General features: G+C 44.6%; 1 protein-coding gene across 2 annotated transcripts; it reads right to left on the bottom strand.

Annotated features, from left to right (window-relative positions):
• Nucleotides 1–166: 166 nt before the first annotated feature.
• LOC134100040 (protein Smaug homolog 2) lies at nt 167–16,181 on the bottom strand. 2 transcript variants are annotated; one of them, XM_062553087.1, is made up of 14 exons: nt 15,599–16,181; nt 12,875–13,196; nt 12,213–12,390; nt 11,351–11,863; nt 10,177–10,437; nt 9,785–9,894; nt 9,363–9,452; nt 8,994–9,252; nt 8,280–8,365; nt 7,818–7,933; nt 7,184–7,382; nt 6,724–6,850; nt 6,281–6,364; nt 167–5,183 (listed from the first exon to the last, which is right to left on the bottom strand). In XM_062553087.1, the coding sequence occupies exons 2-14, from the start codon at nt 12,890–12,892 to the stop codon at nt 5,155–5,157; spliced, it is 2,070 nt and encodes a 689-aa protein (XP_062409071.1). In that variant the 5' UTR covers nt 12,893–13,196; nt 15,599–16,181; the 3' UTR covers nt 167–5,154. The 2 variants fall into 2 exon arrangements, with proteins under 2 accessions (XP_062409071.1, XP_062409072.1); XM_062553088.1 differs by having other exon boundaries at nt 9,363–9,449.
• Between the last annotated feature and the right edge of the window lie 1,126 nt (nt 16,182–17,307).

The following is a 17,307-nucleotide window of genomic DNA, read 5'->3' as shown; positions in this document are numbered from 1 at the left end:
TACCCAGTTTCAGGCTTGGACCTAACCTGAACATGATCACAACTAGGCTACTGGAGGAGATGTGTCAGAGCAGAGCAAACTCTAAACACATACCTTGATGTTGGCCTATTATCCAAATAAAGCAATCACAATGGCTAAGGAAATATAATAACCACCGAAGGCTACATTCACTTTGCAAAACATTAACAGTTTTAATATCAATCTGACTTCATCCATCATGTGTGTAGCATGGCAAGAATGAAAAAAAAATGGGAAAAGAAAGACAGTCAACATAGTAACAAGTCTCTGGACCATTCCACTCCCTAACATTCAAAGCAGTGATAACAACAACATTATCATCAAAAACAGAAAACAGAAAAACATTTAATTTCCATTCTCGGCAATGCAAGTATAGTGATCATGTGTCTACTCCAGTTACTATTGTAGTTCACAAAAAAAGAGGTAAACAAAAAAACGTCCATCAGTCTTGGCATAGAATAAAAGAACCATTACGCTTCTGGAAACGAAAGCAAGCAGACTGGCTGATGCATCACTCTTCACTTCTCTGACAACAAATCACAGTAATGGTCTATCTGAGCCGCGGAACAGAGAACAGCCAGCTCCAGCTCCAGAAGTCACTGGCCAGGCTCCTCATGCAGGCCACGGAATGGAATCAGAGGCAATCCCAAAAGCCACTGGGGATGAGTCCACCATCTTTGCTCACCCTCTCCTCCTGCCTTTGTCTAGCAGCAGTGCACCCTATGAATATATTTCTAATCTCAACCCTTTCACTCTGGAGTCCCCCCAAAAAATGCTACACGTGTATTGAGGATTGTGGGGAAGAATGACCTGCTTCCTGTTTTATTTAAGGCATATTATGCCTGGGGATTTTTCAGCTACCTTGGCTATATTCCCCCAAAAAAACAACACTGTACCACAGCCACTGTAATAAGAGGAGAGACTGTCCATGTCCTCCATCAGTGAGCTATGATCACAACACAGCAATGCCTCATGGCAAACCCATCCTGGTTAATCAAACCTTTGTTAATCTATGAATGCACCAGATTCCATTAAGAGGAACTGAAATTGTATAAAAAAGAAAAGGCACAGCCTTGTTACTTTTTTGCCTTGGTTCCTCAAATTTGCATGCAACAACAAATACAAATAGTGAAGACTAAAAACATGAAGTCACCCTTCGTTTACACAAAAAGAACAAATAACAGGAAAACGCAACAAGAAAAAGGTGATTTTGCACACCTTAAATACACATTGCCACATCTCTGTTGCCTCCTTAACCCTGATCCACTTTGGTGTGGGCACAACTCTTACAAACTCTTTGGAACGCTAAAACCGTAAGCTTCATGCTGGTATTGACCACTGTGACTCAGATTTTAAGATTTTAAGAAATGGTGAATTCATGGATAATCATGACCAGATGTGAAAACCAACTTAAGACTGAAATTCCTGTTTCTATTTCACTGAGCAAGCAATGTACGTTAAAAAAAAAAAAAAAAAACTCAACAAACTGATGGAAATAAACATGGTAAAGGCAAGAATGTGCTCCTTTCTCCCACTATCACTCCAATCGCTCAAATTAAATGTCTCTTAAGAGAATAAGCTTCACACTAAACACGGCTGGTCGACTGGCAGTTCACAGTCAAAGCGCTAGCGTGCAGCAATGACAGGACATCCCAACAATAACATGAAAAATGAGTGGTATGTGAGTGCGCTGAATGGGGTGGAACAGTGTCTGTGAGGGTCACTCTGCTCACTATGCTGGTCTGTGTAGTCAGCAAGTCCACCAACATAGCACATTATCAAATTATCCTCACTTCCGTCGTATCAGATCCATATTCACCTTGGGGAGTTGTGACCTTTACACTTGAAAGTGCGCCCCAACCCTGACCTCGACCCCACACATACACACCACAAGAAGAAAAGAAAGCAACTCCTAGATTTAACAATGTGCTAGCTGCCCACACAAGCTTACATGCAATCAAACACACAACTCTTCATCAATATCATCCTCATCTAATTGGTCCATGCAGAGAGGCTGGTCTTTGAAAGTAAATGTACCCACTTGAATACCATTGGTTGTTTGCGTTAGGATGGGGTTGTACTCTTGTAGCATTGCATAAAAGCTACAGAATGTTGTCCACTGGGGGCGACTGAAGGGGAATTGTTGCAGTGGGGAATAGTGGCGGTAGGGCTTGTGACTGGGGACTGGTTGGGATGAAAGTGACCCTGTGTCCCTGAGTGAGCTTCAAGCTGATGGTAGCAGAGGCAACAGCATTCATGCATGTGGCACATGTCATGTCTATCCCCCCGTTTTTATTATTATTATTACCATTGTTGTTGCCTGCTTCATTTACAAGAAGAGGAAGTGGGATACCTGCTTTGAAGAGTGGAGGGGGTGGAATGGTTTCACAGTACACACGGTCTATGAAATGAGGCAAAAATGCTATGCCACACATAGGCTGATAGTTGGTGCTGAGTTGATGTATGGCTAGCGAATGGCTAGTGTTTTCCCTCAAAAGAGTAATAGTTTTGCACATATTTGTAAATATATGCCTTACAAGTTGTTACTCCCTGCAAACAATTATGTATTTGTTATCCTTGGCTTAGCTGCATCGAGTCCTCTATAACTTCTAAATACACCCTCTTGTGTTTTAACCAGCCCTGTTTTATACAAAGCATTTTGAGTCTACATTCTGAATCAATGTCAAAACCCAGAAAGTAATGTACCGCTCACCAGACCGAAGGGACTTGGCCTTTTAGGTATATTAGTCAACATGAAAAAAGGGAAACAAAGACTTCTGCTGAGGAAATATGGGGGAAAAAACTGTAAATTAAGTATTAAGGAAAGAAAAAAAAAATGTGAACGGTGAATGGTCTATTTCCAATATCCAACTATGGACTGTGAAGTGTCTCACGCGTAACGATTAAACTTCCCTTGGGATGTAAATATAATAATTATAGGTTCACTCATACTATATGGCTGTATGGATATCTCTTGTTGGCCTAATATGTATTTTTCTTCAGACAAATCAGAGGCATAAGCTGTGTGTTATTGTACGTGTGTATGTGCATTTTTAATGGAAATGTATAATGTTAAATCCTAACATGCACTTCTGCTAGATGACAATTTGTATGACACACACACACACACACACGCACGCACACTCACACACACACACAAGCACACGCACACACGCCTTCCATGAAAGATGAACAAATGAGCGCAGATGGGGTGTGTTTGGTAAATAACAAAGTTTTACTAGATAAACAGACCAGCCAAGGCCCTCTGAGGAAATATGGAAACCCTGTTTTTCTTTTTTCTTCCCTGACAAAGGGGGAATGAAGGAGGGATCCAAAAGAAAAAAACAAACAAAACAAATAATATAATAATAATAATAATAATAATAATAATAATAATAATTAAGACCAAATAAGTACTATACAAGCACCTCCACTCTTACATGGTCCAGCGAAATGGCTTGCTTAAGACTGCACCTGGATGTGAGGATGTGGAGGAAAGCAATACAATGGGTGTACAGGACCACCTTCATATGACGTGATTCATCAAATCTCCTAAAACTGGCGTGTCTGGTGACTGGGAGAGGGGACCTGAAGGAGGCCTCGAGACGGGTGGAGGTGGGGAGCAGATAGAGGATGTGAGACTGATAGGAATTTAGGTCGTGTTTCTTTGCTTTATCTATCTTTCTCGCATGAGATGAGGTTTGAAGGATCGCGACAAAACAAAATTAAAATAAAAGGGGAAAAAAAACCCAATGTGAACATGCTTTGATATTTCATTCCAAAACATCAAACTATGAGTCCAGCTCTGAAAACAAAAGAAGAAAAAAAGAAAGTACAAAAAACACAAGTCACCCTGTCCCATAACAACATCATCAACAACAAAAAAACAATATCTCCCATAAGTCCACACCTCTCTGGCCTCACCCTATGGTAGGAGGATGGGGGGTGGGGGTGGGGGTGGGGTTCATGCAGGCCAGAGTGACTCCCAGAGGCGTACAGTGCTCCAGTCCCCAGACAGACGCTGGACGATGGGAGGTCCACAAACAACCAGCTTCAGGCAAGAGCTTGGGGGGGGGGGGGGGGGCCTTGGAGCGCCCTCGGCTCCTGTGGAAGATTCCTCATCACTTGTGTTGTGCAAGCACTAAATACCGACACACACTGGAGGATGCAGCTACCCAGGCAGGCAGGCAGGCAGGCAGGCTTCAGCTGAAGTGTGACTGACTGCCTTGGGGATCTGAAGTGAACGTGTGGTTATATAAATAGTGGGCCCCCGATTGGTCCTGTTTGTGCCAAAGGCGGCCCTTAGAGTTACATGTGTTGAGGTGTTGAGGAACTGAGGGGGTCAGAATAACGTTAAGGACGTTATTCATGTGTGCGTACAAGAGCCAACTTTAAGGGGCGGTGAGAGTGAGGACATGGACTAGCATGCCTGGGACTCATCATGTTTGTGTGTGTGTGTGTGTGTGTGTGTGTGTAATATTAGGACTAAGAGCTTTGTACTATACTAAAGGATTGCACTCTAGTGTGTTTGTGTGTGATAAAAATGTTATGTTTTCTGCAAGTGTAAGTGTGTGTGTGTACACACACACACACACACACCTCTGAGGAGCTTGAGGTGCATAACGGGGTTATACAAAACTGACCCGCCTCCCATTTTGCACGTTTAACAGGGAGGAAAAGCGAGGAGGGAAAATAAACGAATGCAGAGCGAAATCCCCCTTTAAGACAGCACCAATCACTCTCTTTCCTCGCAGAGCCAAGGGGTAGGGGGGCACATTGACCTTTTCTAATCTGAAGGTCACGTTCCAGCAGAAGAAACTGAGCTGATGCAATTACTACCTACACCACCCTCCGCCTCCTCTAACTCACACTCTCTCCTGTAATATAATAGTCATTTGTATTCCACTTATAATAAACTTAGTTAAGTATAATAAAGTAGAAAAATATCAGATAACATATACACAGTTAGTTTTTTGTCATTTTTTTGTAGTGACTGTTTTCTTCCTTTTCCTTGCACCTCTCTTTTTTTTGTTTTTTTAAGCATGTACATATGTGCTGGACCACTCATGATTCAGGTACAAAGTGTAACTGTTGCCATTTTTTTTGTCTTGTTTTGCCGGTTTCTTTTTTAGGTTTTCATATTGTTGATGTTCTGTCCATTCCATCTGTGAATTGGGGGAAGACAGAGGGAGAACGAATCAATGAGAATATTCAGCTCACAGAAAATAATATTAAAAAATAACATAGATCTCTTAAAGGAACACTTTTTTCATACTTGGACATACTTGGACACACCATACTTGGACGTGTGACTACTCGTGTAACTGTATTTTAATAGGGAAAATATGTAGGTGTTTGGTCCCTTTGGTCGTTTCATCTCTGTTTGGATCCTAATGAATGAACTGGGCTAGCTAAGTGCTATCAAAGTAGCGCCGCGAGCCAGAGCCAGAGTGCACGCATTGAATCGTGAGAGGTATGTATCAACTCGTCTTAGTTAAGGGAGTAACATAGTTTAATATGAAAAACGGTGAAGTGTTCCTTTAAGGTGCTAATGCACACTGGCCCAGTAGGTGCCAACAGTTGGGTTGGCACTTACTGGGGCATTCATTTCAGTTACTGTCTAGGCAGTGTGGAACTGTCAGTTGGTTTCCTATACATTCCTAGGACCACACAACTGCCAACTTCAGAGTCTTGGGGTTTATTGGGCATTGTCTGGGCAGTGTGAAGACACTTTGGGTCAGTTTAACTGGATCATACCCGAGTGCAATTACTCCCCCCAAGCCCTGACCAAGCTGGTACCATTACATTTTTGTTTGCGGACCTAAGCCCATTTGTCATAAACACTAGTTTCTATTTACCAATATCACATTTCCTGGTTTTGGAACGGATAGCATTCAAACTGCACCGGAGTTCTAGCGAACCATACCCCAGACCACAGTTTTCTAGTAGACCCTGGTCACCGGAAACTCATCGAACCACCGGTCGAAACGAACTCGGCTCCAGACCAAATGGTCTAATGTGAATGCGCCTTTAGGCCAACAGTAGCTCAAAAAGGACTTCCTTTATGAGAGTAAAACATCCTGATTGCATAGTCCTCTCTCTCTCTACACCTGATCCATTGTTTATCTATGCATCAAGTGATTTGGGTGACATCAGCCTACAAGCCTCGATTGTGTGTGTACGCATATGTGTGCGTGTGTGTGTGTGTGTGTGTGTGTGTGTGTGTGTGCGCGCGCATCAGTGTGTGGTGTTGCAGCCTTACCCCCTAAGGCATGCTCCGTCATACTGAGGCAAAGAGATTCCAGCGTGGGGTTGATCTCCAGGTCTGTGCCCGGTACTTGGCATTCTGGGACACGGATAAAAGGATGTGAAGAAACAATATTAACACAACACTGGGAAATGCCCTCAATTGCCCCACCCCATAACACCACACCTCAAACATGGGTTCAAACAACACTTCTCCAATATACCCTGAATCCAGAACTGACATTTATAGTACACACACACACACACAAACAGCATGGACTCGCTACACACATACTATATAGTCTTCATGCCCAACTTATACTGGGGGTATATTTGATTGGTAGTGAGGGGGGAGGGGGATGCCCCCTGACACAGATCAATCAAATTAATTAATCAAATCAATATATCAAGTCAATCCACCCATGCCTCCCTCCCTCCGTCCCTCCCTGGTGTGGTTACCTTGCTGCTGGAAGAGGAGCATGGTCTGAGGGGAAGTGTGCACGGGCAGCGAGTGGGTCCTCTGGACAGAGCTGCGGCTCTGGCTGGGCATGCTGTTGCTGCCTCCCGGGTTGGCAAACCACAGGCTCTGTGGACAGAGAGCACTTGTTACTGGAGGGGACCACACACACACCAGAGGGAAGCATCAGTAGGTCCCAAACACCCCACAGCCTCCCTTTAGCTCCTAATTTGATCAGTTGAGAGTGGCGCTGCTGATCTGATTGAGCGTACCGTCCTGTGCATATTTTATAATAAGCATACATATTTCAGTGAGCCTGTAAGCCTTAGCAAATGAACTTCTGCTCTTCACCAGAATGTGTGTGTGTGAGCTTGTGTGTCCACTGTCCACATGTTGCCCTTGATTTGGGATGGTGAGGGTAAGTAAGTGTGTGTGTGTGTGGGGGGGGGGGGGGGGACCCACCTGTCGGCCCTGGCCAGGCAGCGCCGGGTTGGTGAGGGTGTGTCGGGGCGAGGTGCCTCCCATGCCCCCCGGACTCATGATGCCCATGCGGCCTGGCGGCATCCCCCGTGGGGGCATCTGAAACTGCCTCTGCCCCCGCCGGCTCAAGCCCACACTCACAGAGCCAGCTGTGGGGAGTGAGTTGGAGCCGTACGCCCAGCTGTGCCACAAAGAGAGCGAGAGAGGCCAATCAATACACAGGCACACATACACTTTACACAATCTCGCTTTTAAACATCTGAGAGTGTGACAGATGATTACAGATAAGAGCCGGAAGACACATATTACATTAATAAAAGAGATGATAACAGATAAGAGACAGAAGAAGAAAGGCTGAATGGTTAGAGATAGAGATAAAGAAACAGAAGTGAAGGGCTGAGAGAAAATTGCATATGGCACAGTACAGGTTCAGCCAAACATTAGACAGAATTAGGGTGAAAAATATAAACAGAACAGAACAGATAGAGACAGAAATCAGACAAGAGACAAAAACAGACGAGATAAAACAGAAAACCTGACCCGAAATGACTCATGTCTGTGTGTGTGTGTGTGTGTGTGTGCGCTGTATTGGGGTGTGTGTCTCTCTCTCACTCACCCTTTCTGGCGGTACATGGGCATGTCCATCATGGCTTTCCTGGGGAAGAGGCGCAGCAGCTTGAGCACCTGCTGCTTCCAGGAGGCCAGCCTCTTCTTCTGCGTCTCCGTGAAAGCCTGCGGCGAACACAAGACACGCGCACCTTACTTCCCCAATCCCCACTACTCACTATCACCCTCACCATCACAGCAGCCCCTGGACCACCCACCCAGCTTCACCAGCCAAACACTTCAACTATTTTTAAATATTAACGTAGAATAGAAAAGAAAGCCGTTATTGGTATAGTACTGGACAATTAAATGTTGCTCAGATTTACAGATCAGAAACACTTACATAATTAAAAAATAAATAAATAAATACAAATAAACAGATAAGAGGGTGTTTTACAAGAATCCACATGAAGCAATATCTTAAAAGAAACAGAAGCCAGGCGATGATGGGGTCCACAGACATGCTACTCACCTCGTGGGCCAAGCACTTTTCAATGAGCTGAAGGTAACAGCTGATGTTTTCCTCGTCCGGTCTGGACACTAGCAGCTGGGTGCACACTGATGCAGCAAACACACAAAAACACCCCCGTGTTAGTGCAGGCAGACATGCTACAGGGATGGGTACTCTTTAATCAACCATCCCAAAATAACAAGCCAACACCCTTCCCAAATTCAAAGATATCAAGTTGCCATTCTTTCTTTTATCTAAAACTACACAATCCATAAGCCAACATTCACAATTAATGTTGGTTACCAAGATATGTGTGAAGAGAGAGATGAATGAACTCTGAATGGAAAGTAATTAAGACCCAAATATGGAGTTAAGTGTCTAACCTCAGGCAGCGAGTTAACAGGAACGCAAAAGTAGAACACACCATTACGTAGACATACTACGGCTGTCACGAAGCCTCATCGTAATCGACTACATCAACGCAGAAAACACATCAACACCAATAGCCTTTTTTATTTATGAATGCACCTTCATTAATTCCAACATTTGTCTTGATTCGCATTATTGAGCACGGCAGCTGCATAAGCAGAAGCACCATGTGCAGGATGTCAGTTGTGTTGCGTCCTTCTGGCTCAAGTCACCACTACAAAGTTTTCAAAACCCCGAAATGGGAGTTCAGAACAACGTTCTCTTGAGATCGGCGATGCAGCGGTGCGTGTTGCTTGTGTGACTCACCTTTGCCCATGACGCGGGTGAACTGGCCTGCAATATCTCCGTCTCCGATGGGCGCGGTGGAGGACTCGCCGTCACAGGTGGAGGGGCTGTTGGACTGGAAGCCCTCGGCCGGGCCGTCCTTGTCCTCCACGCCCTTGGTGGGCGCGGCCAACGGATCCAACTCCCGGGCGCTGAGCAGCGCGTAAAGTTTGATGGGCGTGATGATGATCTGCTGCAGCTCCTGGAGCGCGTTCCGCACGTTGCCTCCCTCCAGGATGTCCTGGGAATGTCAGGAAAATGGATTTACATTCAGCACACCGTAGACATTCAATTCCCTCTTCCCAACATGAAACCCATATTATGGCTGAAGAGTCAGGCTCAAAAGGTCACCTTTTCCAAAGATTTCAAGACACTTTGCCTCTCACGAAGTTTCTGGATGCTCAGGGCAATCTTGTGCCGTGCTCCTTTGGTCACGTTCTGCTGGGTAAACACATGTGCCACCCCAGTTTAATAAAAAAAATACGTTACAAATGCATTGTTTTTACATACCAACACCATCACAAGCATTTCATATTACAAGCATGCACATACAAGCAGGTCATTTAACATGTTAAAAGGCTTTCTTTCACAATCCAACCTAAACTTTGTTTAGATGTCTACTTAACGGATACCAAAGCAAGAATTAAGAATTAGGATAAAAGCCTTAGGCTTCAGTTCATTATTTTATGCATGACTAGAGCCATACAGCTGAGGTTAATGAGGCCTTAATCTGTGTGTGTGCGTCTGCACGTGTGTGTGTGACTCCTGCCCACCTGAGACTCCAGATGATGCTCGGAGAGGGTCATCATCTCCTCGTAGGTCATCTGAGAGAATAGAGAGGCGTACTTGTGGAGTCGCAGGCTCTTCAGCCACGTGGGCACGTCTGTGAGAGAGGCAACAGGCACTGAGTGGAGTGTATAGAGATGCATATGTCTGTGCATATCCATAGGCTTGCTATGTGTTACAGCAACTTTTGAGTGACAAGTGAAATAAAGCCTGTGATGACTTGGTCAGACATATTGCTAAATTAAACAAGCTGTCTCAAGTGAAAATGTAAAGCAATACTATACAAGATGTTTTAATTTTTGTCTTACTATTAATATAAAAATCCAAATAAGTTTGCGATTGTGAACTAGTGAATTTCCTGAGTTGCTACGGGCCTGACCTTTCATGCCGCTGCCGTCCTCCTGGAAGGTGTTGCGCGCGGAGCCCTGCTCCTCGGTCTGCTCGCTGCCAGAGGAGGCCACGCTGCTCTGGGGGGAGAGGGGCGCGTGGTCGGGGCCCGACGTGGCCTGGCGGCCCCCCTGTAGCCCCTGGCCCTGCAGCTCGTCCGAGGGGCTCAGCCACTCGGAGCCGCAGACCGGACCGCTGGGGATCAGGGACATGGAGCGCTTCAGCGGGCTGGGCTGGAGCTGGGTCGGCATGCCTGGAAGGACCACAAGAACCACTGTGACCCGGGTGAACAGCTGGTCGTCAGCTTCAAAACATCTCACTAGGGGTGACCATGGGGGTTATACAACAGAGCAGTTCTCATTCAGGTCTGGTCCAAGTATTTATCAATATCTGATTGGACAGGGGAGATGCTACGTCATCTCAGTGACTACGCCATCCATGGCACATTTGGGGAGTGCCAAAATGGAGTAAATTGAGTAGGGTGAATGTTCAGATTAACATGTAATGTGCGAACACGCGAATATACAAATTATTGTGCACATCTAGGGTCTGTCAAAAATGGAAGCCAGTTACCTGCTGCCCTCAGCTATCTAACAAGTCACTTGCCTTAGCACATCAAGGTGTTGTCAGGATACCAGAAAGCAGAATAATGTAACATTTGACTGCATCTTTCAGATCACAATTAGATAGATTTTTGGATGTTGCAGCATGAGGCATGAACACATCTGCGTTGCCTTCAAAATTTGGCAAAATGAAAGTGTCTTAGAAGCAAGCATTTTATAAAAATATTTGATTCGGACATGTCTCAATACCACCGTGAGCCTCTCACTCAACTTAGCAACACTAGACGCCAAGGCTATTAATGGACAGCATTTTTTTAGGGTGGAGGATGAACAAACAAAAATCAAAATGGATTGCTTGGGCAGCTTTATGTTTCATGTGCTTGTGTTACAGATGCTTTACATTAATAAGATGATCACTGACTGTACTGAAATGATGCTCATGTCTAAGACCCTTATGGTATAATAATTACAATCAAAAGGCCAGTCTTTGACCCAAATTACACACCATCTTTTTTATCAGAAATCTGTAAACTGAAGCATAAAAATAATCTCATAAACAGGTTTAGACCCATGGCTCATTTCTCTCCCCAGTGACCCACTGACCGGCACTGTTGATGGGCGAGGGCAGACCGCCGGGGCTGTGGAACGGCAGGTGTCCGTTCTGTCCGGCCGGCGAGCTGCACGAGGACGAGGAGGGCGCCTGCTGCTGCTCGTGCCAGGCGTGGGCCGCCTCCTGCACCTCGGGCGGGCACGCCCACTCGTCGGAACCCTGGCGCAGGTGCCCGTAGTGGTGCCCGCCGTGCTGCGACGACAGCGACAGCGGCGGAGGCGGCGGGGGCGGCCGCGCCGACAGGTGCTCCTCCAGGTGGTTGAGCCACATGGCCAGCGAGGTGCGGTCGTCCAGCGTGGTGGCCGGGTGGATGAGCGCGTAGGAGAGCAGCTGCCGGCTCTCCTCCACGAACAGGCTGCTCTCGATGGTGTGGCTCAGCACCTTCTGCAGCAGCTTCATGTACTCGCACTTGGCCTCGCTGTTGCGCGGCTGCAGCAGCGGCAGGTGCGAGAGCAGCAGCGACACGGCCTTCTCCTTGGGCTCCTGCTGCCACTGGCTGACAATGGCTGCACCAGAGGAGTAAGAGGAGGAAGAGGAGGAAGGGAAAAGCAGGAGGAAAGAGAAAATATACAGAAGGGAAGGGGAAGAGGAGAGCGAGAGGAGAGAGACAAAAGAGTCATATAGACATAGGATAAAGGAAGTAGAAATAATGTCTATACGAACATTAAAAATTCCTCTGTTTATCTAATGATCTAAACCGTTGCCATGGCCAGTTTAAACAACAACCTTACAGTTATACTGATTACAATTTACAGATCAAAGCCTTCTTCAATAGTGGAACACTAACATAGGGAGAATGTCCAAATAAATATATTTCTGCACGTGTGTGTGTGTGTGTGTGTGCGTGTGTCGAACCTGCATTGTTGGCCTCAGCTTCCAGCACGTGGATCTCGGTGCAGTCGGCCAGCCAGTGCTCCAGGCAGATGTGCAGGAAGCGAGCCTGGGTGCGCGAGACGCGCTTCAGCAGCGACAGCAGCGCCACCGTCTGCTCGCACTCATTCCACGCTTTGAACCAGTCCGTCAGGATGCCCACCTGCGCACCACACAGCCGTCAGCAATGGCACCAAAAGACGTACTATTACTAAAACCTATTACTCTACTGCTAGAAAGTGACGGAGCACTTAAGAGTTAATGACTGTTAGCTGCACTGCAAATTGTCATTGTAGACAACGCACATCCTGCTACAAATTACTTGTACAGAATCCAAATATAGGTTGTCTGTTGTGGATGTCTACTATATGGAACATCCCTGTATCTCAATGCATCCATTTCTATTGTAGTCAATGTATTGCTCCCACTGCAGTTATTGCTATAGCATGCTCTAGAAGACTACCATTATCAGCTAGCATAATAATGTCTACAATAGTGCATAGTTGTCTCTGAAAGAGTGTAAAACAAGGGTTGGTTGATCTTCCTTCCAAGAAGGTGCCCTGACATGATCTGAACCTGAGCTCAGTGTTAATGTGGACTGGTGAGGACAAGTAGCAGACACACACGTCTGCACCTCTGGCACTCACCTGGTCACGGAACATCATGACTGGTCCCTCTCACGGGAACACAACGCTGGCGAGGAATGGCGAGCAATACCGCACGTGAGGGTGTGCGCGAGGGCCTGGAGAGGGTTAGGGCTCCGTGTTTGGGAGAGGGGAGATTGAGGGGGGGGAGGAAAGGGGGGTGAGGGGAAAGAGTCTCTTTCACTCGGTCGCTGGGGTCCGTCGGGCGAGCCTCCTGTGGGATCACGCCTGTCTATGGAGCTCTCGTCTTCGGGGGAGGGAGAGGGGTCCTCTCTGGGCAGCTGGATATGCCCCTCACATGGTTCAGGCTGGAACGAGGGCCCAGCTGTAGGAGAGGAGGGAGACACACAGAAGTAGAGCAAACCACTTTTAGTCCATTTGGTTGGAGTGAGAGATCCAAGTGTCTCTACAAGTCAACTTAAAATTCACTTTAAGTTTAACAATATGATGGAAAAAAAAAAAAGCCTTCAGGAGTCAAAGGCAAAGAAAAAGAGAAAACACTGGATCTAAAAGTTGACAATCACAGAGGATTAATGATTATTCTTTAAGTAAGCCATGCATAGCTACTGAGCTTGGGGTTATGTTCTTTGCTTTGCTTTGCTTATTTGCAGCATACACAGTGATAATATTTACTGATGGTTGCATCATTAAAGAAGCCCTACAGGGCTGTGGAGAGAGGCATGGAGGGCACTATGCTGAGACACATCTCTTTTATTCAGGTCAGCTTATCATAATGCTGTGCTCAGATAATCAGCTTCATCCCACCACTAGCGCAGAGCGCCTTACTGCAAACACCAGCATTCTACACCTATTAAGATTACACCAGCAAGGTGTAAGCTACTGGTTTGACTCACTATTCCTCAAAGTGTCTGATGAAACTCTGTGGCAACTACTGGTGCATGCACACCACATCACTTTGACTGTATGAGCACGTATGTGTGTTCAAGGCAGTTTAACGTAGTAGCTATAGGTATCTATGCAAGGAAAGTAAGCACAATATTGTGACAGCTCCTATGAAGTGGTTTGAAAAATGTTGTTCCAAACCACACAACACCAGACAACGAACAAAAAAGCGCAACTGTGTCAAAGCCATCCCAGACCAACTCAAGCCAGTGATTGTCTGCTGGAATCTCTACCACATTTTGGAAGACTTCAGATTCTGATGTGAGGATCAATGAGAAAGCAGATTATTATCATGTCAAGCTGCACTATTACCCTTCCACACTCAAGAAACATCCCCTTATGCAGCAAGTCTGCCACAAATAAGCATCTTTTTCACCTATGAAAACTCTAAATATTCACTTCAAATATGCTAAATGGTAAAACATGACCTAATAAATATAGGAGAATGAACACATTCACGAATATGTTAAAGAACCAATAAATACATGACCTAACAGAAAGACTAAGCAATGATCAATCATTGCAATTATTTTTTTCAGTTCATGATATTTAACAAACATAGGCTTGAAAGCTTCTTGTACATTTCCTCTGTGTACTTGCGTTTACAATAAATGTAATGAACAAATTCTCCTCATGCAACTCCCTAGTTAAAGGTTTCTGTAATACGAAATTGTAGAGTTAATTGAACCGGATTTCGAAACAAATATTCGTTTTAAACTTCATAGCAGACATTGCAATAACTGAGTCTTGAATCCTGCTGTCATCGGGTAACAGGGCAAGTTTATCAAATGCCTTCGTAGGGGGCAACTAAACGCCCATCTAATTGGCACGCTATAATGACAAAACTATAGTATTACTTAAAATAGCAGATGTATGAACAAAACTGATAACACTGAGCTGACACATACGAATGTTAAGAACAAACGTTACATTTTCATCTGGCTGCAAACTGACTAGCAGCTAGCTGACCAATGTTAGCTAGTAATCGCCAGCTAGCTAGCCAAATGTCTTGTTGAGACTTGTGAAACACAATATGCTCATTACATGGTGGTTTCAATCATCACCAAGAGTAAAGAGGGGTTGTTTATTCCAATACTGGTGTTTTATTCTAATATCAGATGTTACTCAAGACAATGTTACAACAAGCTTTGTTTTAGACAGGCAGTCGGCGTCGCTAGCCGGTGTGTGCCACGAAAGCTTGCGGGCTTGGTTAGCTCGCTAAGGTTAGCCATCAGCTGAAGACTAGACAGAGGCAAAAAAAATAACAGAGCAACCAGCAACCGTAGCCACCCGAAAAGACAGCAAACAAGCCATTTAACAAAAATCCACACAATAACTTTGTTATAGTTACTGTTTAATCAATGTCTAGAAAGTCATAAGTAAACACCGGTTTCTAATTTGCATACAATGACGAATAGCTAGTCAAGGTAGCCAATGTTTCCTGGCTAGCTACACTTAACCTAGTTAGCCATCTCCTTAAACAAATAACACAACCGTCAGATTGCTACCAGCAGATGAGTAACGATACTTTAGGAATTTGGAAATATCATACGCGACCAGTGGTAAATGTTCCATTTCCAATTAAACAGTTAGTTTCATTAATCACTGATTGAACAGCTTGTTAATGTTAGCTAACGTTAGATCTAAAACAAATCGTTGCTAAGTCTAGCATTTGTTATGACAATACAGACATCTCGCCAGCTGTTACCCCGTAAATCCAGGAATGAGCGCGAAATATATTAGAACAGGAGTTTAAAGCAACATTAACTAACATGGCCAGTTATAAAGCATTTAAAGATAATGATGTTTAAATGCTAAACAAACCTGGGGTGACGTCGGGGCTCACCGATCCTGGCTGCTGCGCCTACCTTCGGTCTGCCGAGAGGCTCTGGTCACCAAGCTAGTCCACCCTTTGCTAGCTGTTAGGCCTTTATTTAGATTCTTGCCCCTTGCTTTCCCCAGTGGTGGATGAAAAGGATTCAGGATTCGTAACGTTATTGTTTTTCGCTAGCGATGCTGTTGGTGGTATTCTAGATATTTCCTTTTCAAACAAGGGTTCGATGATCTTCGAGAACCGTTGCTTCCCCGTCGCTTATATATCATCAGATCAGCCACACTCTTGGATTTCTGCTTAGTTCTATCGACATTTTCCACGTTTAAAAACATATAACTTCTGCTAGCTGGGTACCGCTAGCTAACGGATACTAGCTAGCAAAATAGCTAACATTAACGTTACACCTCGCTTCTTCACCACAGCATAAGCGAAGGCGAAGATTATGAGCAAACTTGTCCTTGTATATAAAGTTTAGATTATTATCCGAAGACGAAAAGTAAAGTAACATAAAACTGTTATTCAGACATAACGTTTATTTGAGCATAGAAAAATATACAGAATCTACAAAATCTACTCCGCTAGGAACATGACGTAACACGTAAGGGAGGAGCAAGGGATGCCGAGTTCCAATCGGTTCCAATCGGCCAGAGGGGCTCCTACGGTTGCATTTAGTAGGCCAGTAGTAGGCTAGTAGGCCTTCATAAACATTGCTTTATAAGTTAATAAGAATATTTTTAATTCAAGTTGTATAGCCTACAAAATCATAATAGCCTAATAGTAGGCCTAATACTAAATAACAATAACATATTAACAATGAAAATAATAGTTTTCATATTAACAAAAATCATAATGCAAACCAACTCTGTAAGATAATAATTATGATTATGATTAAGATATTAATTAAGTGCAAGATCAACAGATTAGTCTACACATTTTGTGAAAGTCCCAAAACTATCACAAGAGCTATAGGCCAGGTATCCCGCACCAACGAGGAAATTGAGTCTGTGTCTGTTAACGGATGGCAGACAGCAATTGCTCGTCAGAGGGTTGTAGGCCTAGTGGGAAAAATGGGAGATGGAGATCATGGAATTAAGGTAGCAAGGCGCAGATCCAGTAAGTGTCCTGTTGGCAAATGAGGGATTTTATTATTGCTAATCTTTTAAGATTGAACATTAGTCTGGGGAGTCTATGCTTTATTTCTACTGCAAGAGCTGTGATCAATGGGCATAGTTCAAATGACTCTGTTCTCTTTTGGATAGTCCTTCAACCAATCAGACCAACGATCCATGTGCGCCTTTTGGATAAGCTTGTGATTGGACCTAGGAGCAAACGTGGACAGGAAGCAGGAGAGATGCAGGTTTCCAGCCTGAGCTGCTGGGCGAAATCCAAATTGCCAGCATATCAGGCAGGGACATGGTGATGTGGCTTATTAAAAACCAGAGGTGCTGCTGCATATTAAATGATCTGTAATGGTCTCACAACACAAGCTAGACTAAGCATAACAATTGTAAAAGTCCAGTGATATGATGTCCATACGATTTAATGTTGTCACACTTAACTGTGTCGAAATGATGTAATTGATAGGGCTTTCCTTGAATGTTAATATTCAAGTCATGGGCATAGCTGCTATTAGGTCCGCATGTATCTCTATTGAATACAAAGCCAAGGAAATTCAACCTGTAACCAGAAGCACAGACAT

Source organism: Sardina pilchardus, chromosome 13 (assembly GCF_963854185.1).
Source record: "Sardina pilchardus chromosome 13, fSarPil1.1, whole genome shotgun sequence".
Taxonomy (NCBI): domain Eukaryota; kingdom Metazoa; phylum Chordata; class Actinopteri; order Clupeiformes; family Clupeidae; genus Sardina; species Sardina pilchardus.
This window is presented reverse-complemented; position numbering and strand designations above follow the sequence as displayed.